At 43.9% G+C, this 26,829-nt stretch overlaps 1 protein-coding gene across 1 annotated transcript; it reads left to right on the forward strand.

Moving 5' to 3' along the window:
* The first annotated feature begins 38 nt into the window (after positions 1-38).
* LOC110504280 (deubiquitinase DESI2) lies at positions 39-26,507 on the forward strand. Its single transcript, XM_036955334.2, has 5 exons — positions 39-5,159; positions 11,952-12,024; positions 13,617-13,710; positions 25,360-25,501; positions 25,706-26,507. The coding sequence occupies exons 1-5, from the start codon at positions 5,121-5,123 to the stop codon at positions 25,955-25,957; spliced, it is 600 nt and encodes a 199-aa protein (XP_036811229.2). The 5' UTR covers positions 39-5,120; the 3' UTR covers positions 25,958-26,507.
* Positions 26,508-26,829: the final 322 nt, after the last annotated feature.

The following is a 26,829-nucleotide window of genomic DNA, read 5'->3' on the forward strand; positions in this document are numbered from 1 at the left end:
CCCGTTCACAGAGAAGCATGCCCCCCTCCCCGGCCCGTACAGAGGGCCAGCTGCGACGCGCAACACAGGTCATGGCTAGAAGGGATACAGCGTTTGTTAAATTAACATAAACGTTTTAGCTTTTTTCCCCCCATGATTTTCCTAATTCTCTGAACCTGCGACGTAAATTCTAACCTGCGACGTAAATTCTAACCTGCTACGTAAGGCCAAATCGGACAAATACGGTATGAAATCTAGTCATAACCCGCACCAAAGTGATTTCATTCAGTTTCTTTTGAGCAGTTTCTGGAGACCGGAGGACACTTTTTGTTGTTTTTCCGGTGAGAGATAATGTTGGGATGGGGAGGATATCATCGGACAGGCAGGCGGAGGACAGTAGCCAACTACAGGAAAACGACTCGACTCTCAATCTGTCTGTGTGATGAAAAGCCACATCATCCGCGACTGTTGTTTACTAACTCAACTGCTTCACCAGCTACAATGATCATGGCTTGGATACGTCCTATACCTGCGCTATTGCTAGCTTTTACCACCACAGCTGACAAGACAAAAGTGAACCTTAAAACAATACGGAAATCTATTGCCAGCTATCTGTTATATACTATCTATATATCTATATATTTTGCCTTATCGCCGCCTTTGAGAGAAGTGATATTCTGCAGTTAATATCCCGGATTCGTACAAAAAGCATCACACAGATGAACCAGATTCTCGAGTGATTAACCAGATTCTCGGGTGATTAACCAGATTCTCGGGTGATTAACCAGATTCTCGAGTGATTAACCAGATACTCGAGTGATTAACCAGATTCTCGAGTGATTAACCAGATTATCGGGTGATTAACCAGATTGATTAACCAGATTCTCGGGTGATTAACCAGATTCTCGGGTGATTAACCAGATTCTCGAGTGATTAACCAGATTCTCGAGTGATTAACCAGATACTCGAGTGATTAACCAGATTCTCGAGTGATTAACCAGATTCTCGAGTGATTAACCAGATTCGCGTGATTAACCAGATTCTCGAGTGATTAACCAGATTCTCGAGTGATTAACCAGATTCTCGAGTGATTAACCAGATTCTCGGGTGATTAACCAGATTGATTAACCAGATTCTCGGGTGATTAACCAGATTGATTAACCAGATTCTCGGGTGATTAACCAGATTCTCGAGTGATTAACCAGATACTCGAGTGATTAACCAGATTCTCGAGTGATTAACCAGATACTCGAGTGATTAACCAGATTCTCGAGTGATTAACCAGATTATCGGGTGATTAACCAGATTGATTAACCAGATTCTCGGGTGATTAACCAGATTGATTAACCAGATTCTCGGGTGATTAACCAGATTCTCGAGTGATTAACCAGATACTCGAGTGATTAACCAGATTCTCGAGTGATTAACCAGATTCTCGAGTGATTAACCAGATTCTCGAGTGATTAACCAGATACTCGAGTGATTAACCAGATTCTCGAGTGATTAACCAGATACTCGGGTGATTAACCAGATTCTCGAGTGATTAACCAGATACTCGGGTGATTAACCAGATTCTCGGGTGATTAACCAGATTCGAGTGATTAACCAGATTCTCGAGTGATTAACCAGATTCTCGAGTGATTAACCAGATTCTTGAGTGATTAACCAGATACTCGGGTGATTAACCAGATTCTCGGGTGATTAACCAGATACTCGGGTGATTAACCAGATTCTTGAGTGATTAACCAGATTCTCGGGTGATTAACCAGATTCTCGGGTGATTAACCAGATTCTCGGGTGATTAACCAGATTCTCGGGTGATTAACCAGATTCTCGAGTGATTAACCAGATTCTCGAGTGATTAACCAGATTCTCGAGTGATTAACCAGATTCGAGTGATTAACCAGATTCTCGAGTGATTAACCAGATTCTCGAGTGATTAACCAGATTCTCGAGTGATTAACCAGATTCGAGTGATTAACCAGATTCTCGAGTGATTAACCAGATTCTCGAGTGATTAACCAGATTCTCGTTTGATTAACCAGATTCTCGGGTGATTAACCAGATTCTCGGGTGATTAACCAGATTCTCGAGTGATTAACCAGATTCTCGAGTGATTAACCAGATACTCGAGTGATTAACCAGATTCTCGAGTGATTAACCAGATACTCGGGTGATTAACCAGATTCTCGAGTGATTAACCAGATACTCGGGTGATTAACCAGATTCTCGGGTGATTAACCAGATTCGAGTGATTAACCAGATTCTCGAGTGATTAACCAGATTCTCGAGTGATTAACCAGATTCTTGAGTGATTAACCAGATACTCGGGTGATTAACCAGATTCTCGGGTGATTAACCAGATACTCGGGTGATTAACCAGATTCTTGAGTGATTAACCAGATTCTCGGGTGATTAACCAGATTCTCGGGTGATTAACCAGATTCTCGGGTGATTAACCAGATTCTCGGGTGATTAACCAGATTCTCGGGTGATTAACCAGATTCTCGAGTGATTAACCAGATTCTCGAGTGATTAACCAGATTCTTGAGTGATTAACCAGATACTCGGGTGATTAACCAGATTCTCGGGTGATTAACCAGATACTCGGGTGATTAACCAGATTCTTGAGTGATTAACCAGATTCTCGGGTGATTAACCAGATTCTCGTTTGATTAACCAGATTCTCGGGTGATTAACCAGATTCTCGGGTGATTAACCAGATTCTCGGGTGATTAACCAGATTCTCAAGTGATTAACCAGATTCTCGAGTGATTAACCAGATTCTCGAGTGATTAACCAGATTCGAGTGATTAACCAGATTCTCGAGTGATTAACCAGATTCTCGAGTGATTAACCAGATTCTCGAGTGATTAACCAGATACTCGAGTGATTAACCAGATTCTCGAGTGATTAACCAGATACTCGGGTGATTAACCAGATTCTCGAGTGATTAACCAGATTCTCGGGTGATTAACCAGATTCGAGTGATTAACCAGATTTTCGAGTGATTAACCAGATTCTCGAGTGATTAACCAGATTCTTGAGTGATTAACCAGATTCTTGGGTGATTAACCAGATACTCGGGTGATTAACCAGATTCTCGGGTGATTAACCAGATACTCGGGTGATTAACCAGATTCTCGAGTGATTAACCAGATTCTTGAGTGATTAACCAGATACTCGGGTGATTAACCAGATTCTCGGGTGATTAACCAGATACTCGGGTGATTAACCAGATTCTTGAGTGATTAACCAGATTCTCGGGTGATTAACCAGATTCTCATTTGATTAACCAGATTCTCGGGTGATTAACCAGATTCTCGGGTGATTAACCAGATTCTCGGGTGATTAACCAGATTCTCGAGTGATTAACCAGATTCTCGAGTGATTAACCAGATTCTTGAGTGATTAACCAGATACTCGGGTGATTAACCAGATTCTCGGGTGATTAACCAGATACTCGGGTGATTAACCAGATTCTTGAGTGATTAACCAGATTCTCGGGTGATTAACCAGATTCTCGTTTGATTAACCAGATTCTCGGGTGATTAACCAGATTCTCGGGTGATTAACCAGATTCTCGGGTGATTAACCAGATTCTCAAGTGATTAACCAGATTCTCGAGTGATTAACCAGATTCTCGAGTGATTAACCAGATTCGAGTGATTAACCAGATTCTCGAGTGATTAACCAGATTCTCGAGTGATTAACCAGATTCTCGAGTGATTAACCAGATACTCGAGTGATTAACCAGATTCTCGAGTGATTAACCAGATACTCGGGTGATTAACCAGATTCTCGAGTGATTAACCAGATTCTCGGGTGATTAACCAGATTCGAGTGATTAACCAGATTTTCGAGTGATTAACCAGATTCTCGAGTGATTAACCAGATTCTTGAGTGATTAACCAGATTCTTGGGTGATTAACCAGATACTCGGGTGATTAACCAGATTCTCGGGTGATTAACCAGATACTCGGGTGATTAACCAGATTCTCGAGTGATTAACCAGATTCTTGAGTGATTAACCAGATACTCGGGTGATTAACCAGATTATCGGGTGATTAACCAGATACTCGGGTGATTAACCAGATTCTCGGGTGATTAACCAGATACTCGGGTGATTAACCAGATTCTCGAGTGATTAACCAGATACTCAAGTGATTAACCAGATACTCAAGCTCTGTTAAAATGACTGTCTTCAAAATGGAAAGCAGTCGGTAGGAGGCAAGATCAGGTGGGACCATTCTAGCCAATGAGAGGACAGATCTTCGATATAAAGTTATTTTTTTCTCTCAATTGTTTCCGCGATATCACGTGTCCTACTTATACCGGTAACGTTACACTCATAACAACTTAAACAATACGAAACTTCTATTCGATCAAATAAGCCACACCTTGCAAATAAACCATTACTTTTTTTGTTAACCAAATTCCACACTCATTGTAAATCAGAATTTGTTCTTCTTCACTGACTTGCCTAGTTTAAATAAAGGTTAAAAAAAAAACTTTCAAAAAACGCCACCTGCTGGATAAAACAGATTTTGGGCCCATTTATCAATCTCTCTTCGTCTCAACCTGATTATCATCATCATCCTCCCAGGCCAGCTGTGCTGTTTTAGCTGATCGCAGTTTATGCGATAACAGAGGCAACCGAAGGTTTGGTTTCCAGAGCCCTTATTTTTCTCGCTTGGTAATGGAAATGGGCCTTGTTAATAAAAGTTCTGCAACTGGCTAGTTCGAGCTAGCTAGTGAGCTAACTACACGGATTTGTTTTGTGCGTGCCTGTGGTCTTTACAGCCAGAAAGCGAAATATTACGTTTCCCCGCTTTGATATTTGATACTTTTTTTTATCGACCTCTAGAGTCTAGATACTCGTAGCTTTTGAACGGACAGAATGTATTATTTTGGCTGAGGACAGAGCATGACAGACATTATTATAACCATCATTCATCTACCCTGGTGCTCCGTTCAGTCCAATACGCCGCGGTGTGAGTAGCCCATCCGGGAAGCGCACATCAGCAGAGGGACCATCCTATGCGCCTCTTGGGTGTCGGGGGCGAGAGGTGCTAACTATTCCCAGAGCAATTACGTCGGAGGGAGAGGACGACGTTGCCTTGCCATCTCAGGATTAAACCATGGCTAATGAACCTGTCATCCTTAATGTGTATGATATGGTAAGATTGTGTGTTTACACTCAGTGACATTATTTTGCATGGGGAATCAATGTAACATACTTAATCTACTATTGTCACACACACACAATATACAATATTTAGTCTCTTTGCACACGCGATTTGTTCTATCCTCGTGGGAACCTAAAAGGAATTTCCATTCAAAATCCGATTTTCCGTAACCCTAAACCTAATTCTAACCCCTTTATCCTCAAGGGGATGTGGGACATGTCACCACGAGGGATTATTTTTCTTGTTTTACTATCCTTGTGGCTCCTCACCTCTCCTCTGATGTCTCCAGGCCAGCAGTCACAGATGAGGACCCCAGTGGAGCTGAAAGTCACAGCTGATAAAAACGTCTGATTAAATCCTAGTGTTTGCTCTGCTTTGTTGGGAGTAGGGACAGACTGGGACCATAAATCAGCCCGGGCATTTCTACCACACCGGCCTATTGTGGTAACAGTATTTTGCTCGAAACTCCACCATTTAGACCGGCCCACTGGGCTAAAGATGTACCAGCCCATCTGGCATTTGCCCGGACTGCTCTATGTCTGGGACCCTCAGGTTGGCACACTACAGGTCATGCAGGGGCTGCTGGAAAAGTGTGCAACCCCAGAGAGAGAGAAGGGTGGGACCCCAGAGAGAGAGAGAGAGAAGGGGTCGACCCCAGAGAGAGATAGAGAGAAGGGGTCGACCCCAGAGAGAGAGAGAGAAGGGGTCGGCCCCAGAGAGGGAGAGAGAGAGAGAAGGGGTCGACCCCAGAGAGAGAGAGAAGGGGTCGACCCCAGAGAGAGAGAGAGAAGGGGTCGACCCCAGAGAGAGAGAGAGAAGGGGTTGGCCCCAGAGAGAGAGAGAGAAGGGGTCGACCCCAGAGAGAGAGAGAAGGGGTCGACCCCAGAGAGAGAGAGAGAAGGGGTCGACCCCAGAGAGAGAGAGAGAAGGGGTCGACACCAGAGAGAGAGAGAGAGAGAAGGGGTCGACCCCAGAGAGAGAGAGAGAAGGGGTCGACCCCAGAGAGAGAGAGAGAAGGGGTCGACCCCAGAGAGAGAGAGAGAAGGGTGCGACCCCAGAGAGAGAGAGAGAAGGGGTTGACCCCAGAGAGAGAGAGAGAGAAGGGGTCGACCCCAGAGAGAGAGAGAAGGGTGCGACCCCAGAGAGAGAACGAGAGAAGTGATCATGGGTTGGGACTCGGGAGCACCTCATTGAAAAGCAATGAGTTGATTTGAAATGGAATTCGCCCCAACCCTGGTTCGTAGAGCTCTAGTCCTAAACACTTTTTGAATAACAGCAATAAGAACCTAAGACAAGTGAAGACAGGAATACATTTGAATTACTGTACTCTGTGCCTGAGCATTGAGAGATCTGAAGGAGTGATGGGTTGATTTCTAAAAGACAGTGACGCAGAGAGAGAGAGAGACAGACAGAGATATTGGAGGATGGGTGTGAAATGAGGCATGATATTTCTGCATGGAAAGACAATGGAATGTAATGCGGGAGTTCCTCAGAGACTGCGAGCATCATTCCAGCGTTAGACTGCATAGATGCAAGACATGGTTTTACCAAATACTAAAGGTGATTCTTTCAGTGGTGTGTTTCAGATAATGTCAAATTCAAATGAAAGACCAATAGCAAAGCACTCCAGTAATCTAGTCCACAAAATAAAGTTAGCTTCTTTGCCTTATCAGTTTACCAATTCTAATTAAGACAGAATAGTTGGTTGGATACCGAATGTGAGAGCCTGCAACAGTAAGCTTATAGATAGTGTTCCACTAGCACTGTGTCAGTCAGGAAAGTCTCCATTATCTATTATTAATGGAGGGTCCAGCTGGTGGGCTGTGAATGTCTTTTACCCCCCCCTTCCCACCCCACTCACACGGGTACAGGAGGTCTGATTGCGAGCACAGACTGGAATATGTTCCCGGGGATTTATCCGATGGCATTGAGAAGTTTATCACATCAGTCACAGGCTTCATTAATAAGTGCATTGACGACGTCGTCCCCACAGTGACCGTACATATCCCAATCAGAAGCCATCCATTACAGGCAACATCCGCACCGAGCTAAAGGCTACAGCTGCCATTTTCAAGGAGCGGGACGCTAAATCCAGACGTTTGTAAGTAATCTCGCTACGGCCTTCGATGAACCATCAAACATGGCAAAGCGTCAATACAGGACCAAGATCGAGTCTTACCTCACCGGCTCTGACACTCGTCGAATGTGGCAGGGCTCGCAAACTATCACGGATTATAAAGGGAAACCCAGCCGTGAGCTGCCCAGTGACGCAAGCTGAACCATGCATAAGACCACCAGCTGTTCTGGATGACTGTGTGATCATGCTCTCTGTAGCTGATGTGTGTAAGACCTTTAAACAGGTTAACATTCACAAAGCTGCAGGGCCAGACGGAGTGTGCGTTGACCACCTGCCAAGTGTCTTCACTGACATTCCCAACCTCTCTCTGACCCAGTCTGTAATACTTACATGTTTCAAATAGATCACCATAGTCCCTTTTGCCCAAGAACGCCAAGGTAACCGGTCTAAATCGCTATCGGCCCGAAGCACTCACATCTGTAGCCATGAAATGCTTTGAAAGGCTGTTCGTGGCTCACATCAACAGCATCATCCCAGAAACATTAGACCCACTCCAATTTGCATACCGCCCCAACAGATCCACAGATGATGTAATCTCTATTGCACTCCACACTGTCCTTTCCCACCTGGACAAAGGGAACACCTACGTGAGAATGCTGTTAATTGACTACAGCTCAGCATTCAATACCATAGTGCCCTCCAAGCTCATCACTAAGCTAAGGACCCTGGGCTTAAACACCTCCCTCTGCAACTGGATCCTTGACTTCCTGCTGGTTAGAGGTGGTTAGAGTGGGCAACAACACATCCTCCACGCTGACCCTTGGTATTGGGGCCCCTCAGGGGTGCGTGCTTAGTACTCGCTGTTAACCCACGACTGCATGGCCACACACGACTCGGTGGTAGGCCTGATCACTGACGATGATGAGTTAGCCTACAGCAAGGAGGTCCAAGACCTGGCTGTGTGGCGCTAGGACAACATCTCCCTCAAAGTTAGCAAGACAAAGGAGCTGATCGTGGACTACAGGAAACGGAGGGTCGAGCACGTTCACATCGACTGGGCTGTCGTGGAGCAGGTCGAGAGCTTCAAGTTCATCGTTGTGTCCACATTACTAAAGAATTATCCTGGTCCTACCACACCAACACAGTCGTGAAGAGATCACAACAACACCTCCTCACATTCCGGAGGCTGAAAAGATTCAGCATGGGCCCTCAGATCCTCAAAAAGTTATACGGCTGCAACAATGAGAGCATCTTGACTGGCTGCATCACCGCTTGGTATGGCAACTGCTTGGGACCCGACCACTAGGCACTACAGAGGATATTGCATACCGCCCAGTCACTGGGGCCGAGATCCCTACCATCCAGGACCTCTACACTAGGCAGTGTCAGAGGAAGGCCCTAACAGTTGTAAAAGACTCCAGCCACCTAAGTGATAGACTGTTCTCTCTGCTGCTGCTCGGCAAGTGGTACCGATGCACCAGGTCTGGAACCAACAGGACCCTGAACAGCTTCTACCCCCAAGCGAAATACATTCAGAAAGTATTCAGAACCCTTGACTTTTTCCACAATTTGTTACATTACATTCTTATTCTAAAATGTATTCAATTGTATTTTCCACTCAACAATCTACACACAATACACCATAATGACAAAGCAAAAAACTGATTTTTAGAAATGATACACATTTTATTAAGCATAAGAAACTGAAATATCACGTTTACATAAGTATTCAGACCCTTTACTCAGTACTTTGTTGAAGCACCTTTGGCAGCGATTACAGCCTTGAGTATTCTAGGGTATGACGCTACAAGTTTGGCACACCTGTATTTGGGGAGTTTCTCCCATTCTTCTCTGCAGATCCTCTCAAGCTCTGTCAGGTTGGATGGGGAGCGTCGCTGCACAGCTAATTTCACGTCTCTCCAGAGATGTTCAATCGGGTTCAAGTCGGGGCGCTGACTGGGCCACTCAAGGACATTCAGAGACTTGTCTTGAAGCCACTCCTGCGTTGTCTTGGTTCTGTGCTTAGGGTTGTTGTCCTGTTGGAAGGTGAATCTTCACCCCAGTCTGAGGTCCTGAGAGCTCTGGAGCAGGTTTTCATCAAGGATCTCTTTGTACTTTTCTCCGTTCATCTTTCCCTCGATCCTGACTAGTCTCCCAGTCACTGCCACTGAAAAACATCCCCACAACATAATGCTGCCACCACCATGCTTCACCGTAGGGATGGTGCCTGATTTCCTCCAGACGTGACACTTGGCATTCAGGCCAAAGAGTTCAATCTTGGTTTCATCAGACAAGAACACCTTATTTGTCATGGTCTGAGAGTCCTTTAGGTGCCTTTTGGCAAACTCCAAGCGGGCTGTCATGTGCCTATTACAAAGGAATGGCTTCCGTCTGGCCACTCTACCATAAAGGCCAGACTGGTGGAGTGCTGCAGAGATGGTTGCCCTTCTCGAAGGTTCTCCCAACTCTGGAATTCTGTCATAATGACCATCAAGTTCTTGGTTACCTCCCTGACCAAGGCCCTTCTCCCCCGATTGCTCAGTTTGGCCGGGCGGCCAGCTCTAGGAAGAGTTGGTGGTTCCAAATTTCTTCCATTTAAGAATGATGGAGGCCACTGTCTTGCAAACATTTTTTGGTACCCTTCCCCAGATCTGTATCTCGACACAATCCTGTCTCGGAGCTCTGGCAAATCCTTCGACCTCATGGCTTGATTTTTTGCTCTGACATGCACTGTCAACTGTGAGACCTTATAAAGACAGGTGTGTGCTTTTCCAAATCATATCCAATCAATTGAATTTATCCACAGATGGACTCCAATCAAGTTGTAGAAACATCTCAAGGATGATCAATGGAAACAGGATGCACCCGAGCTCAATGTAGAGTCTCAAAGCAAAGGGTCTGAATACCTGTTTATTAATTTTAAAAAAGGTGTACTTTTTTAACCCCTTTTCTCCCCAATTTCGTGGTATCCAATTGGTAGTTACAGTCTTGTCCCATCGCTGCAACTTCCGTACGGACTCGGGAGAGGCGAAGGTCGAGAGCCGTGTGTCCTCCGAAACACAACCCAACCAAGCCGCACTGCTTCTTGACACAACGCCAACTTAACCCGGAAGCCAGCCGCACCAATGTGTCGGAGGAAACACCGTACACCTGGCGACCTGGTCAGTGTGCACTGCGCCCGGCCGGCCACAGGAGTCGCTAGTGCGTGATGGGACCGGAACATCCCTGCCGGCTAAGCCCTCCCCTAACCGCCCCATGGGTCTCCCGCTCACAGCAGTCATCAACAGAGCCTGGACTCGAAACCAGAACCTTTAGTGGCACAGCTAGCACTGCGATGCAGTGCCTTAGACCACTGCGCCACTCGGGAGGCCGGCCTGAATGTTTTTATTTGTAATAAATTTGCACACAATTCTAAAAACCTGTTTTCGCTTTGTCATTATGGGCCATGTTATTACCTGGTACTCCCTGTATATAGCCATGTTATTACCTGGTACTTCCTGTATATAACCATGTTATTACCTGGTACTTCCTGTATATAGCCATGTTAGTACCTGGTACCCCGGGTATATAGCCATGTTAGTACCTGGTACTCCCTGTATATAGCCATGTTATTACCTGGTACCCCGGGTATATAGCCATGTTATTACCTGGTACTCCCTGTATATAGCCATGTTAGTACCTGGTACCCCGGGTATATAGCCATGTTAGTACCTGGTACTCCCTGTATATAGCCATGTTAGTACCTGGTACCCCGGGTATATAGCCATGTTAGTACCTGGTATCCAGTATGTATTTATTCCTTGTGTTATTATTTTTCTGTAATTTTTCTATTTTTCTCTCTGCATTGTCGAAAAGTTTGCTTTTAGGGAGGATAATCTGTGGTGATGGGGTGCTACCGAAGGTCTGGGTCCATCCGTATAAAGTTGATCTCAGATCAGGTCTTCCCTGTCCCATGTGACCTTTATTATTAATTATTATTATTATTATATTATTTATTATCTCTGCTCTAAAAGGCTAAACTGAAAACAGCACTTCTAATCTGAGACACTCGATTAGCCTTTATTACAGGTACCCTGATTGGGAAGAGAGGGTTTCTGTAAGAGGGGGGGGGGGGGGGGGGGGGGGGGGTTCTGTATGTGTAGAGGAGATTATGAGTAGCATCCTTTTTTAACTTTCCCAGTGTTTCTGTGAACATGTGGTTTGGTGGTCAGACATGCTTCTATTAACACTTTGATTACAATTTTACTGTGCATTTCATTTCAGGATTTGAAATTCAAAATACAAAATGTGCGATATTTTTTTTTTTTAAACCACGCAAACTCGCTCTCATATTTCAGTTTTGAAGGGGGGGAAATGGCATTCCAACCGTTCCAGGACATCTAACTGTTGAATCTCTCTCTCCCTCTCCCTCTCTGTCTCTCTCTCTCTGTCTGTCTCTGTCTCTCTCTCTCTCTCTGTCTTTCTCTCTCTCTCTCTGTCTCTCTCTCTGTCTTTCTCTCTCTCTCTCTCTCTCTCTGTCTCTCTCTCTCTGTCTCTCTCTCTGTCTTTCTCTCTCTCTCTCTCTCTCTCTGTCTCTCTCTCTCTCTCTGTCTCTCTCTCTCTCTGTCTCTCTCTCTCTGCTCTGTCTCTCTCTGCTCTGTCTCTCTCTCTTTCTGTCTCTCTCCATCTCTCTCTCTCTGTCTCTCTCTCTCTCTCTCTCGTTCTAGTACTGGATCAACGAGTACACTTCCACTCTGGGTGTTGGAGTCTACCACTCAGGCATTGAGATCTATGGCCGAGGTACAGAGGAAGACCTTCATTACTTTTTCATTCATCCAGCCATTCACTCACTCACTCACTCACTCACTCACTCACTCACCCATTCATTCATTCAGTCAGTGTGCTGTTGGCTAAATGGAATGTTCGATGTGGAACGTCTCTCTACAGCCTCTATCCCATTGAGGTTCTGTCATTTTGTTGATCTTTCCTCCTGAGTTACTCACCACTGAATCATAATGTGTGGAGAGAGAGAGAGTTTTACCACCGACCGACCGACCTTATTTATTAAACACTTCAAGAAAGGCATCTGGCAGATGTCAATACACCCATAAACACACGTGTGATTTTTATGTATCTCTTACACGTGTGATTTTTATGTATCTCTTACACGTCTGCATTTTCTCGAATTTGATGATATAATCGTCAAGCCCGTTCAAAAGATTAGGGGACACGACCCAGAAGTAACGCGGAAGATCACGTAACTTTCACAGGGTAATTCATAGTTTTTTAAAATATGAGGATGTTTTTTCTGCGTTATAATAGATTATGTAGTCATGAGGAGCCTATCAGCCAGGATGACACATTGATCGAACACCACACGATATCCTCTCACACCACATGATATCTTCTCACACCACATGATATCCTCTCACACCACATGATATCTTCTCACACCCACATGATATCTTCACACACCAACACGATATCTTCTCACACCAAACGATATCTTCTCACACCAAACGATATGTTCTCACACCAACACGATATCTTCTCACACCAACACGATATCTTCTCACACCAACACGATATCTTCTCACACCAACACGATATCTTCTCACACCAACACGATATCTTCTCACACCAACACGATATCTTCTCACACCAACACGATATCTTCTCACACCAACACGATATCTTCTCACACCAACACGATATCTTGTCACACCAACACGATATCTTCTCACACCAACACGATATCTTCCCACACCAACACAATATCTTCTCACAACAAAAGATATCTTCTCACACGATAACACGATATCTTCTCACACCAACACGATATCTTCTCACACCAACACGATATCTTCACACACCAAACGATATCTTCTCACACCAAACGATATGTTCTCACACCAACACGATATCTTCTCACACCAACACGATATCTTCTCACACCAACACGATATCTTCTCACACCAAACGATATCTTCTCACACCAAACGATATGTTCTCACACCAACACGATATCTTCTCACACCAACACGATATCTTGTCACACCAACACGATATCTTCTCACACCAACACGATATCTTCTCACACGATAACACGATATCTTCTCACACCAACACGATATCTTCTCACACCAACACGATATCTTCTCACACGATAACACGATATCTTCTCACACCAACACGATATCTTCTCACACCATGTGATATCTTTTCACCACACACAGTATCTTCTCACTTTCAGCTTGCTACACAGTTCCTTTGTTGGAAGGCGAGGTGGTGACAACATTTGTTTTTCTCTTTTCATTCCTCCCACCTGTAATGTGAGCGACGATACATCTCTGATGTTCAAGGTGTTCCTTTTCTTCTCGTCTTTATTACAGAGTTTGCGTATGGAGGTCATCCGTACCCGTTTAGTGGTATATTTGAAATAAACCCTGGAAACACCACTGAATTAGGAGAGACCTTCAAATTCAAGTGAGTTTACAATCATCACAGACACACACACACACACAGACACAGACACACACACACACACAGGGTTCTACAGAGGGCCTTGTCACATTAAAAAAAGGGGGTCAATGGCCTCTGTTTCACAACAGAAGATCAGAATGCAGTTTTAAGAGTTCTCATCTGAAGTGAACATCCGATCTCAGTCTGATCCCAGTCCGGTGAGCTGAAGCCCGAGCCCAGGCCTGGTCGGACATCACAGATATTAAATGAGCTCAAACCAGAAAAAAAAGCCAGATTTCTAAAATAAAAATACAATTTATAAAACAGTAGGCTATATTTACTTAAACTAGTGTTGGGAAGAACGTGGTGAAGGCAGGTGGCAGGGGAATGAGGAGAAAAGAATGAGAGAATGATGACCTAGAAAAAGCACAGAGAGAGGAAAACTATATATATATATATATATATATATATATATATATTGTAATAAATTAGGCTAATGCTATTAATTGAAGGCATGTATTCAATTTTTGCTTACACTGAAACTCCCAAAGTCATATCCAACCGTTATACTAATTTAAAGCAATAGTCATGCGTGGTCGCCTACAGTAGATGGTCATTTCAGCGCCATTTTGATTGGGACAGCCCAATCGCGCTGCTTTGATTCACGTTTGGGCGACTCCACTATAAATCATTCCATTTTTGTTTTCACTGAATCATTAGGTAACAATTAGAATGGGGAAATGTGCGCTAAATTGATGTGAGTGCTAATGATCATTATTCATGTTTGCTCATATATTAGCCAATCAGAACATTTTGCTAACTTGTTATGCAAGTGTGTATTTGGTTAATTGATCTCTGGCTGGACAAGTAAAAGTGTTAGATAATTTATTTGTTTGCTCATCGATCACTGATCAGAAACATTTAGCTTTGCAACAACGTAACCTAAGTCAAGAGTATTCTGTATCTATTGACTCGCGTCGTAGCCTTCTATAGAGTCTAGGCTATTTTTCTATCATCCCAATCGCAAAATTCTGACTCCTGTCTCGCATAAATTCCTAATTTTATTCTGTAATCCATAGGTTGCATTAAAAAGCACGTCTCTTGCCAATCCATGTCAAAATACTGCTTTAAAACATTTTGTTTTCACCCGCTTCTCTGCGCTGTCTCGTATTGCTGCCCCTATGAGAGCTTCGGTAGAGAATGTGTGATCAATAAACCGTATGAGAGGAGATATGGATATTTTTTTTAAACAGTTACCTTGATATTTCAACTATTTCCACTCTCCATCGCCCCTTTATCCATGAGCTGATCTGCTATCTGTATAATCATCAACTTGATTTTGACAAATAGGAGATATTCTGTCATTCGTTGGAGGTTATCTAGTAAGCTTAGAAAACTTCAGTCATTTGCATTTAGTTTAATTGCGGTTACAAGTTTGTATGATTGGACAACGCTGCGCTCTGTGTCGAGATAGACTAGACCTCCAGCTGAAATGCACTGAATTAACCGAGGAACATAATAACGCTCTGAATGTATGACTGGCTTGTTTCGCAATTCACGACAGTGTCATTGGCGATCAAAGTTACTGTGTCATTATCAGTTTCACTTTGCTCTGATATCTTTACATAGTGGCGCAGCCAAGCCGGTAATGTGGCGCAGCGACAATCTGATTTTCGGAGAACCCTGGCATAGTGACCATATATTGGTTTTAAACGCTTTAAATTAGCATTATTTTTTTTGCGGTATTTTGAATGTTTAATTTCTCTACATCTTTTAAGAGAATTTGGTAGTACGTCAAACCGGCGTTACAACCGCGGACCACGTGTATAGAATGGTGGGGGCGAGTGATTCGCTGATGTCAACGTTGTGAACAGAGTGCCCCATGGTGGCGGTGAGGTTATGGTATGGGCAGGCATAAGCTACGGACAACGAACATAATTGCGTTTTATCAATGGCAATTTGAATGCACAGAAATACCGTGAAGAGATCCTGTGGCCCATTGTGAGGACCATATTGTTTTATTTAGTTTTTTACCATTTTTTTCCTCCCCAATTATGATTTTGTCTCATTGCTGCAACTCCCCAACGGGCTCAGGAGGCGAAGGTCGAGTCATGCGTCCTTAAAAACACCGCGCTTCTTTAACAGCTTAACCCGGAAGCACCTTTCACCTGACGACCCGAGGTCAGCCTGCAGGCGCACCGCCCCGCTCGCTAGAACGCGATGAGCCAAGTCATGTGAAATCCATAGATTAGTGCCTAATGAAGTTATTTAAATGGGCTGATTTCCTCATATCAACTGTAACTCAGTAAAAATGTTGAAAGTGTTGCATGTTGTGTTTTTATGTTTTTGTTCAGTATTGTTTAGGCTTACATTAGGCCTATACAGTGGTGGAACAATTACCCAATTGTCATACTTGAGTAAAAGTAAAGACACCTTAATAGAAAATGACTCAAGTAAAAGTGAAAGTCACCCAGTAAAATATAAATTGAGTAAAAGTCTAAAATTAGTTGGTTTTATATATATACTTAAGTATCAAAAGTACAAGTATAAATAATTTCAAATTCCTTATTTTAAGATAAGCAGACGGACACTTATTTCCAGATAGAGGCTCAATCCAACACTCAGACATCCTTTACAAACAAAGCATGTGTTTAGTGAGTCTGCAAGATCAGAGGCAGTAGGGATGACCAGGGATGTTCTCTGTTTAGTGAGTCCTCCAGATCAGAGGCAGTAGGGATGACCAGGGATGTTCTCTGTTTAGTGAGTCCTCCAGATCAGAGACAGTAGGGATGACCAGGGATGTTCTCTGTTTAGTGAGTCCTCCAGATCAGAGGCAGTAGGGATGACCAGGGATGTTCTCTGTTTAGTGAGTCCTCCAGATCAGAGGCAGTAGGGATGACCAGGGATGTTCTCTGTTTAGTGAGTCCTCCAGATCAGAGACAGTAGGGATGACCAGGGATGTTCTCTGTTTAGTGAGTCCTCCAGATCAGAGGCAGTAGTGATGACCAGGGATGTTCTCTGTTTAGTGAGTCATCCAGATCAGAGGCAGTAGGGATGACCAGGGATGTTCTCTGTTTAGTGTGTAAATTAGACAATTTTCCTGCTGAGCATTTAAAATGTATCGAGGACTTTTGGGTGTCAGGGAAAATGTATGGAGTAAAAAGTACATCATTTTCTTTGGGAATGTAGTGAAGTAAAAGTTATAAAAAATATGTAAAGTAAAGTACAGATGCCACAACAAAAATACCTAAGTAGTACATAAAAGTATTTTTACTTAAGTACTTTACACCACTGGGCCTATATGAATCCAACCTTTTGAAGCACATCTCCCGAGAAGCTAATCCTTTTCCGTTCCTCCTGGGCCAATCAAATGTGCCTAAACCTACTGTCAAGTTACCATGTTGTTAGCTAGCTAGGTAACATGAACAACGTTGTTTGTTACCATGTTGCTAGGTAACATGACTGAACAACGTTGTTTGTTACCATGTTGCTAGGTAACATGACTGAACAAAGTTGTTTATTACCATGTTGCTAGGTAACATGACTGAACAATGTTGTTTGTAACCATGTTGCTAGGTAACATGACTGAACAACGTTGTTTGTTATCAAACCAATAACTATATAATATGCACTCGAATTCCAATTTTTTTTTTTAAAAGCCACCTTCGGTAATATGGGTCATATTTTTAACCGTTTAGGCTAGAGACAAGTAGTTTTCTTCGCTGTAAAGCTGCAAACATGCCCTCCGATAAGCTGTATGTAGAGCAGGTGAGTGAGGGCTGGTAGAGGATGTGAAGAGGGGACAGAGAGCAGGTGGGTGAGGGCTGGTAGAGGATGTGAAGAGGGGACAGAGAGCAGGTGAGTGAGGGCTGGTAGGGGATGTGAAGAGGGGACAGAGAGCAGGTGAGTGAGGGCTGGTAGGGGATGTGAAGAGGGGACAGAGAGCAGGTGAGTGAGGGCTGGTAGGGGATGTGAAGAGGGGACAGAGAGCAGGTGAGTGAGGGCTGGTAGGGGATGTGAAGAGGGGACAGAGAGCAGGTGAGTGAGGGCTGGTAGGGGATGTGAAGTGGGGACAGAGAGCAGGTGGGTGAGGGCTGGTAGGAGATGTGAAGAGGGGACAGAGAGCAGGTGAGTGAGGGCTGGTAGGAGATGTGAAGAGGGGACAGAGAGCAGGTGAGTGAGGGCTGGTAGGAGATGTGAAGAGGGGACAGAGAGCAGGTGAGTGAGGGCTGGTAGGGGATGTGAAGTGGGGACAGAGAGCAGGTGGGTGAGGGCTGGTAGGGGATGTGAAGAGGGGACAGAGAGCAGGTGAGTGAGGGCTGGTAGGAGATGTGAAGAGGGGACAGAGAGCAGGTGAGTGAGGGCTGGTAGGAGATGTGAAGAGGGGACAGAGAGCAGGTGAGTGAGGGCTGGTAGGAGATGTGAAGAGGGGACAGAGAGCAGGTGAGTGAGGGCTGGTAGGGGATGTGAAGAGGGGACAGAGAGCAGGTGAGTGAGGGCTGGTAGGGGATGTGAAGAGGGGACAGAGCAGGTGAGTGAGGGCTGGTAGGAGATGTGAAGAGGGGACAGAGAGCAGGTGAGTGAGGGCTGGTAGGGGATGTGAAGAGGGGACAGAGAGCAGGTGAGTGAGGGCTGGTAGGAGATGTGAGGAGGGGACAGAGAGCAGGTGAGTGAGGGCTGGTAGGGGATGTGAAGAGGGGACAGAGAGCAGGTGAGTGAGGGCTGGTAGGGGATGTGAAGAGGGGACAGAGAGCAGGTGAGTGAGGGCTGGTAGGGTATGTGAAGAGGGGACAGAGAGCAGGTGAGTGAGGGCTGGTAGGGGATGTGAAGAGGGGACAGAGAGCAGGTGAGTGAGGGCTGGTAGAGGATGTGAAGAGGGGACAGAGAGCAGGTGAGTGAGGGCTGGTAGGAGATGTGAAGAGGGGACAGAGAGCAGGTGAGTGAGGGCTGGTAGGGGATGTGAAGAGGGGACAGAGAGCAGGTGAGTGAGGGCTGGTAGGGGATGTGAAGAGGGGACAGAGAGCAGGTGAGTGAGGGCTGGTAGGGGATGTGAAGAGGGGACAGAGAGCAGGTGAGTGAGGGCTGGTAGGAGATGTGAAGAGGGGACAGAGAGCAGGTGAGTGAGGGCTGGTAGGAGATGTGAAGAGGGGACAGAGAGCAGGTGAGTGAGGGCTGGTAGGGGATGTGAAGAGGGGACAGAGAGCAGGTGAGTGAGGGCTGGTAGGGGATGTGAAGAGGGGACAGAGAGCAGGTGAGTGAGGGCTGGTAGGGGATGTGAAGAGGGGACAGAGAGCAGGTGAGTGAGGGCTGGTAGGGGATGTGAAGAGGGGACAGGGAGCAGGTGAGTGAGGGCTGGTAGAGGATGTCCCTGGATGAGTACAGCTGCCACTTGATATGAGCATGAAAGTGAAGTGGATATTATTGCACCTGCTCATACAAGAGACTAGTGGCTGTTGCTTAAATTCAACTGAATCTATAAACACAAATGACTTTATAAACACTTTTAATTTTTATTTATTTATTTCACCTTTATTTAACCAGGTAGGCTAGTTGAGAACACCTTTATTTAACCAGGTGGGCTAGTTGAGAACACCTTTATTTAACCAGGTAGGCTAGTTGAGAACACCTTTATTTAACCAGGTAGGCTAGTTGAGAACACCTTTATTTAACCAGGTAGGCTAGTTGAGAACACCTTTATTTAACCAGGTAGGCTAGTTGAGAACACCTTTATTTAACCAGGTAGGCTAGTTGAGAACACCTTTATTTAACCAGGTAGGCTAGTTGAGAACACCTTTATTTAACCAGGTAGGCTAGTTGAGAACACCTTTATTTAACCAGGTAGGCCAGTTGAGAACAAGTTCTCATTTGCAACTGCGACCTGGCCAAGATAAAGCAAAGCAATTCGACACATACAACGACACAGAGTTACACAAGGAATAAACAAAACATACAGTCAATAATACAGTAGAACAAAAGAAAACAAAAAGTCTACATACAGTGCCTTGCGAAAGTATTCGGCCCCCTTGAACTTTGCGACCTTTTGCCACATTTCAGGCTTCAAACATAAAGATATAAAACTGTATTTTTTTGTGGAGAATCAACAACAAGTGGGACACAATCATGAAGTGGAACGACATTTATTGGATATTTCAAACTTTTTTAACAAATCAAAAACTGAAAAATTGGGTGTGCAAAATGATTCAGCCCCTTTACTTTCAGTGCAGCAAACTCTCTCCAGAAGTTCAGTGAGGATCTCTGAATGATCCAATGTTGACCTAAATGACTAATGATGATAAATACAATCCACCTGTGTGTAATCAAGTCTCCGTATTAATGCACCTGCACTGTGATAGTCTCAGAGGTCCGTTAAAAGCGCAGAGAGCATCATGAAGAACAAGGAACACACCAGGCAGGTCCGAGATACTGTTGTGAAGAAGTTTAAAGCCGGATTTGGATACAAAAAGATTTCCCAAGCTTTAAACATCCCAAGGAGCACTGTGCAAGCGATAATATTGAAATGGAAGGAGTATCAGACCACTGCAAATCTACCAAGACCTGGCCGTCCCTCTAAACTTTCAGCTCATACAAGGAGAAGACTGATCAGAGATGCAGCCAAGAGGCCCATGATCACTCTGGATGAACTGCAGAGATCTACAGCTGAGGTGGGAGACTCTGTCCATAGGACAACAATCAGTCGTATATTGCACAAATCTGGCCTTTATGGAAGAGTGGCAAGAAGAAAGCCATTTCTTAAAGATATCCATAAAAAGTGTTGTTTAAAGTTTGCCACAAGCCACCTGGGAGACACACCAAACATGTGGAAGAAGGTGCTCTGGTCAGATGAAACCAAAATTGAACTTTTTGGCAACAATGCAAAACGTTATGTTTGGCGTAAAAGCAACACAGCTGAACACACCATCCCCACTGTCAAACATGGTGGTGGCAGCATCATGGTTTGGGCCTGCTTTTCTTCAGCAGGGACAGGGAAGATGGTTAAAATTGATGGGAAGATGGATGGAGCCAAATACAGGACCATTCTGGAAGAAAACCTGATGGAGTCTGCAAAAGACCTGAGACTGGGACGGAGATTTGTCTTCCAACAAGACAATGATCCAAAACATAAAGCAAAATCTACAATGGAATGGTTCAAAAATAAACATATCCAGGTGTTAGAATGGCCAAGTCAAAGTCCAGACCTGAATCCAATCGAGAATCTGTGGAAAGAACTGAAAACTGTTGTTCACAAATGCTCTCCATCCAACCTCACTGAGCTCGAGCTGTTTTGCAAGGAGGAATGGGAAAAAATGTCAGTCTCTCGATGTGCAAAACTGATAGAGACATACCCCAAGCGACTTACAGCTGTAATCGCAGCAAAAGGTGGCGCTACAAAGTATTAACTTAAGGGGGCTGAATAATTTTGCAAGCCCAATTTTTCAGTTTTTGATTTGTTAAAAAAGTTTGAAATATCCAATAAATGTCGTTCCACTTCATGATTGTGTCCCACTTGTTGTTGATTCTTCACAAAAAAATACAGTTTTATATCTTTATGTTTGAAGCCTGAAATGTGGCAAAAGGTCGCAAAGTTCAAGGGGGCCGAATACTTTCGCAAGGCTCTGTACAGTGAGTGCAAATGAGGTAAGATAAGGCAATAAATAGGCCATGGTGGCAAAGTTACAATATAGCAATTAAACACTGGAATGGTAGATGTGCAGAAGATGAATGTGGAACTAGAGATACTGATCAACATGGAAACAGGATGCATGTTTTGGAATAGTTGTATTCTGAGTGAAAATAATGAAGTCTGTACAGAATACAACTATTCCAAAACATGCATCCTGTTTCCAACAAGGCACTAAAGTAATACTGCAAAAAATGTGGCAAAGCAATTCACTTTTTGTCCTGAACACAAAATGTGATGTTTGGGGCAAATCCAATACAACACATTACTGAGTACCACTCTCCATATTTTCAAGCATAGTGGTGGCTGCATCATGTTATGGGTATGCTTGTCATCGTTAAGGAGTTGGGAGTGTTTCAGGATAAAAAATAAATGGAATGGAGCTAAGCACAGGCAAAACCCTGGAGGGAAACCTGTTTCAGTCTGCTTTCCAGCAGACACTGGGAGATGAATTCACATTTCAGAAGGACAATAACCTAAAACACAAGGACACATCTACACTGGAGTTGCTTACTAAGAAGACAGTGAATGTTCCTCAGTGGCCAAGATACAGCTTTGACTTAAAATCTGCTTGAAAATCTATGGCAAAACTTGAAAATGACTGTCTAGATTTGGCTTTGAAAAGAATAATGGGCAAATATTGTAGAATCAATGTGTGCAAAGGTCTTACAGACTAACCCAGAAAGCCTCACAGCTGTAATCACTGTCAACAGTGATTGTAACTCAGGGGTGTGAATATTTATGTAAATTAGATATTTCTGCATTTCATTTTCAGAAAAATTTGCAAGAATGTAATTTCACTTTGTCATTATGGAGTATTGTGCGTAGAGGGGCGAGAAACATCTATTTAATACATTTTAGAATAAGGCTGTAACACAATAAAATATGGAATAAGTCAGGGGTTATGAATACATTCTGAAGGCACTGTATATATTAATCAGATAGCACCAAATGTTCTCTAAACACCAGACTGAGACGCTTGTAGGAAGACCACAACATCAGCTGCTACAGAATCACACAGTGTGACAGATACATTATCATTGTGTCCCAGACCCAGAATGGAGCCAAACTTTAACCATAACATTCAACACCGGTAGACTTTTTATAGGTAGGAACCTCCGTACTTATAGGTAGTATCCTCAGTACTTATAGGTAGTATCCTCAGTACTTATAGGTAGTATCCTCAGTACTTATAGGTAGTATCCTCAGTACTTATAGGTAGGAACCTCAGTACTTATAGGTAGGAACCTCAGTACTTATAGGTAGGAACCTCAGTACTTATAGGTAGGAACCTCAGTACTTATAGGTAGGAACCTCAGTACTTATAGGTAGTATCCTCAGTACTTATAGGTAGGAACCTCAGTACTTATAGGTAGGAACCTACAGTACTTATAGGTAGAAACCTCCAGTACTTATAGGTAGTATACTCAGTACTTATAGGTAGGAACCTCCAGTACTTATAGGTAGTATCCTCAGTACTTATAGGTAGGAACCTCAGTACTTATAGGTAGGAACCTACAGTACTTATAGGTAGAAACCTCCAGTACTTATAGGTAGTATACTCAGTACTTATAGGTAGAAACCTCCAGTACTTATAGGTAGTATACTCAGTACTTATAGGTAGGAACCTACAGTACTTATAGGTAGGAACCTCAGTACTTATAGGTAGTATCCTCAGTACTTATAGGTAGGAACCTCCGTACTTATAGGTAGGAACCTCAGTACTTATAGGTAGGAACCTCAGTACTTATAGGTAGGAACCTCAGTACGTATAGGTAGGAACCTCAGTACTTATAGGTAGGAACCTCAGTACTTATAGGTAGGAACCTCAGTACTTATAGGTAGGAACCTCAGTACTTATAGGTAGGAACCTCAGTACTTATAGGTAGGAACCTCAGTACTTATAGGTAGGAACCTCAGTACTTATAGGTAGGAACCTCAGTACGTATAGGTAGGAACCTCAGTACTTATAGGTAGGAACCTCAGTACTTATAGGTAGGAACCTCAGTACTTATAGGTAGGAACCTCAGTACTTATAGGTAGGAACCTCAGTACTTATAGGTAGGAACCTCAGTACTTATAGGTAGGAACCTCAGTACTTATAGGTAGTATCCTCAGTACTTATAGGTAGTATCCTGAGTACTTATAGGTAGTAACCTCAGTACTTATAGGTAGGAACCTCAGTACTTATAGGTAGGAACCTCAGTACTTATAGGTAGGAACCTCAGTACTTATAGGTAGGAACCTCAGTACTTATAGGTAGTATCCTCAGTACTTATAGGTAGTATCCTGAGTACTTATAGGTAGTAACCTCAGTACTTATAGGTAGGAACCTCAGTACTTATAGGTAGGAACCTACGTACTTATAGGTAGGAACCTCAGTACTTATAGGTAGGAACCTCAGTACTTATAGGTAGTATCCTCAGTACTTATAGGTAGAAACCTCCAGTACTTATAGGTAGGAACCTCAGTACTTATAGGTAGGAACCTCCGTACTTATAGGTATACATCAATGAGGTCGCTCTTGCTGCTGGTGAGTCTCTGATCCACCTCTACGCAGACGACACCATTCTGTATACTTCTGGCCCTTCTTTGGACACTGTGTTAACAACCCTCCAGGCAAGCTTCAATGCCATACAACTCTCCTTCCGTGGCCTCCAATTGCTCTTAAATACAAGTAAAACTAAATGCATGCTCTTCAACCGATCGCTACCTGTACCTACCCGCCTGTCCAACATTACTACTCTGGACGGCTCTGACTTAGAATACGTGGACAACTACAAATACTTAGGTGTCTGGTTAGACTGTAAACTCTCCTTCCAGACCCATATCAAACATCTCCAATCCAAAGTTAAATCTAGAATTGGCTTCCTATTTCGCAACAAAGCATCCTTCACTCATGCTGCCAAACATACCCTTGTAAAACTGACCATCCTACCAATCCTCGACTTTGGCGATGTCATTTACAAAATAGCCTCCAATACCCTACTCAACAAATTGGATGCAGTCTATCACAGTGCAATCCGTTTTGTCACCAAAGCCCCATATACTACCCACCATTGCGACCTGTACGCTCTCGTCGGCTGGCCCTCGCTTCATACTCGTTGCCAAACCCACTGGCTCCATGTTATCCACAAGACCCTGCTAGGTAAAGTCCCCCCTTATCTCAGCTCGCTAGTCACCATTGCATCTCCCACCTGTAGCACACGCTCCAGCAGGTATATCTCTCTAGTCACCCCCAAAACCAATTCTTTCTTTGGCCGCCTCTCCTTCCAGTTCTCTGCTGCCAATGACTGGAACGAACTACAAAAATCTCTGAAACTGGAAACACTTATCTCCCTCACTAGCTTTAAGCACCAACTGTCAGAGCAGCTCACAGATTACTGCACCTGTACATACCTATAATTTAGCCCAAACAACTACCTCTTTCCCTACTGTATTTAATTAATTTATTTATTTTGCTCCTTTGCACCCCCATTATTTTTATTTCTACTTTGCACATTCTCCCATTGCAAATCTACCATTCCAGTGTTTTACTTGCTATATTGTATCTACTTTGCCACCATGGCCTTTTTGCCTTTACCTCCCTTATCTCACCTCATTTGCTCACATCGTATATAGACTTGTTTATACTGTATTATTGACTGTATGTTTGTTTTACTCCATGTGTAACTCTGTGTCGTTGTATGTGTCGAACTGCTTTGCTTTATCTTGGCCAGGTCACAATTGTAAATGAGAACTTGTTCTCAACTTGCCTACCTGGTTAAATAAAGGTGTTCTCAACTTGCCTACCTGGTTAAATAAAGGTGAAATAAATAAAATAAATGAATAAATAGGTAGGAACCTCCGTACTTATAGGTAGGAACCTCCAGTACTTAGTTACAGTAAATAATATACAGGAGAGGAATTAATGAAATATTTCCCCGTTACACCCAGCACCGCTATCTCCAAGTTTGGTATGTCCGTATCAGCTTTGTTTTCTTCGTTCTACACAGGGAGGCCATCGCTTTGGGCACAACAGACTTTGCTGTGGAGGATATGGATAAAATCATGGAGGACCTGGGAACAGATTTCAAGGGCAACTCCTACCATCTAATGCACAAGAACTGCAACCACTTCTCATCCTCGCTGTCTGAGGTCAGTATGAGAAACATTCATGCAATTATTCAACATTTTGTTTCTTTGATCACACGTACAATATCTGAAATATATTTAAGTTATTGTGAATAACTTGATAACTGGATAAAAAAAACATTTTTTTTAAAAATGAATAATGCCTATTGAATTTAAAATACATTTTTATGTGGAGTATTTTTTTAAGTTGTACTCGTTCTATTCCAGCTGTTGTGTGGGCGTGAGATCCCTCGCTGGGTGAACCGCCTGGCCTACTTCAGCTCCTGCGTGCCCTTCCTCCAGACCTGCCTCCCTAAGGAGTGGCTGACCCCCGCTGCCCTCCAGAGCCACATCAGCATGGGGCTCCACAAGGAGGAGCGGGAGGCCGGGGAGTCCAGCGACGAGGACCCCAACTCAGCCTCCGGGACCGCTGGGGCGGGCACCGGATCCTCACACAGCTGTCGCCATACACGGGTCTGAACCAATGACTGTATAGGTCTGAAGAGAACAGCCAATAGGACTCTCTTTCAATGACCTTTGACCTCTGGACCAGAAGGTCACCAGCTCAGCCCTGCAGGGGATGTGTAGTGATATTATATCTGTGGGCCTGACTGAATAACCACCTGACCTCATAGTACCACCACTCTGAGAACAGAGATGGGGGGACGGATGATTAGTTAGCCTGCTAGTACTAACTCATAAAGCCGCCGGGCCAAGGGGACCTGCAAAATCCACTTGGATCCTTTTCCTGCTTTTCTCCCTTTTTTAGAGTACAGTAGATATATTCTGAAGGATTTGTTATAGGCGTTGACAAACTAACTCAGACCATGGCATGGTTCTCTCAGATTGACCACAGCTACGTTATGTAGGGACGGCAGGGTAGCCTAGTGGTTGGAGCGTTGGACTAGTAACCAGAGTTCAAATCCCTGAGCTGACAAGGTACAAATCTGTTCCTAGGCCGTTATTGAAAATAAGAATTTGTTCTTAACTGACTTGCCAAGTTAAATAAAGGTAAAATATGTACTATAGGGCTGGGGTACTTTCTAGTGTTTGTCTTTTTCCCAGGAATTTTTAAACCTTTGTCAGCCTTCATCCCTAACGCCCTCCTTCCAGAGCAGCTTCTTCTTTAGACTAGATGTATATCTGACACCACAGAGATACACCCTAGGCCAATTTCGGGATGCAGTCTTAAGTCTGAGACCACTGGTATTGTGGCATTAGCAGAAGAGGTTCAATAACTCCCTTACTTGGCCTTCAGTTGTAATCATCAGTGAGGCCTGTTTTGTTGATGTGTTGGGGTAAGTTAATATGCTGGCCATTTTAGAAGTTGAAGAAGCACAACCATATATAGC

Source organism: Oncorhynchus mykiss, chromosome 19 (assembly GCF_057628025.1).
Source record: "Oncorhynchus mykiss isolate SJ-2025 chromosome 19, ASM5762802v1, whole genome shotgun sequence".
In the NCBI taxonomy this organism is placed as follows: domain Eukaryota; kingdom Metazoa; phylum Chordata; class Actinopteri; order Salmoniformes; family Salmonidae; genus Oncorhynchus; species Oncorhynchus mykiss.

What these genes read in the sequence shown, in the direction of transcription:
- LOC110504280 (XM_036955334.2), top strand. Translation starts at nt 5,121, where the DNA reads ATGGCTAATGAACCTGTCATCCTTAATGTGTATGATATG. An exon ending in CATTGAGATCTATGGCCGAG is followed by an intron (nt 12,025 to 13,616) that starts GTACAGAGGAAG and finishes TCTTTATTACAG; the next exon opens with AGTTTGCGTATGGAGGTCAT. An exon ending in TCTCATCCTCGCTGTCTGAG is followed by an intron (nt 25,502 to 25,705) that starts GTCAGTATGAGA and finishes GTTCTATTCCAG; the next exon opens with CTGTTGTGTGGGCGTGAGAT.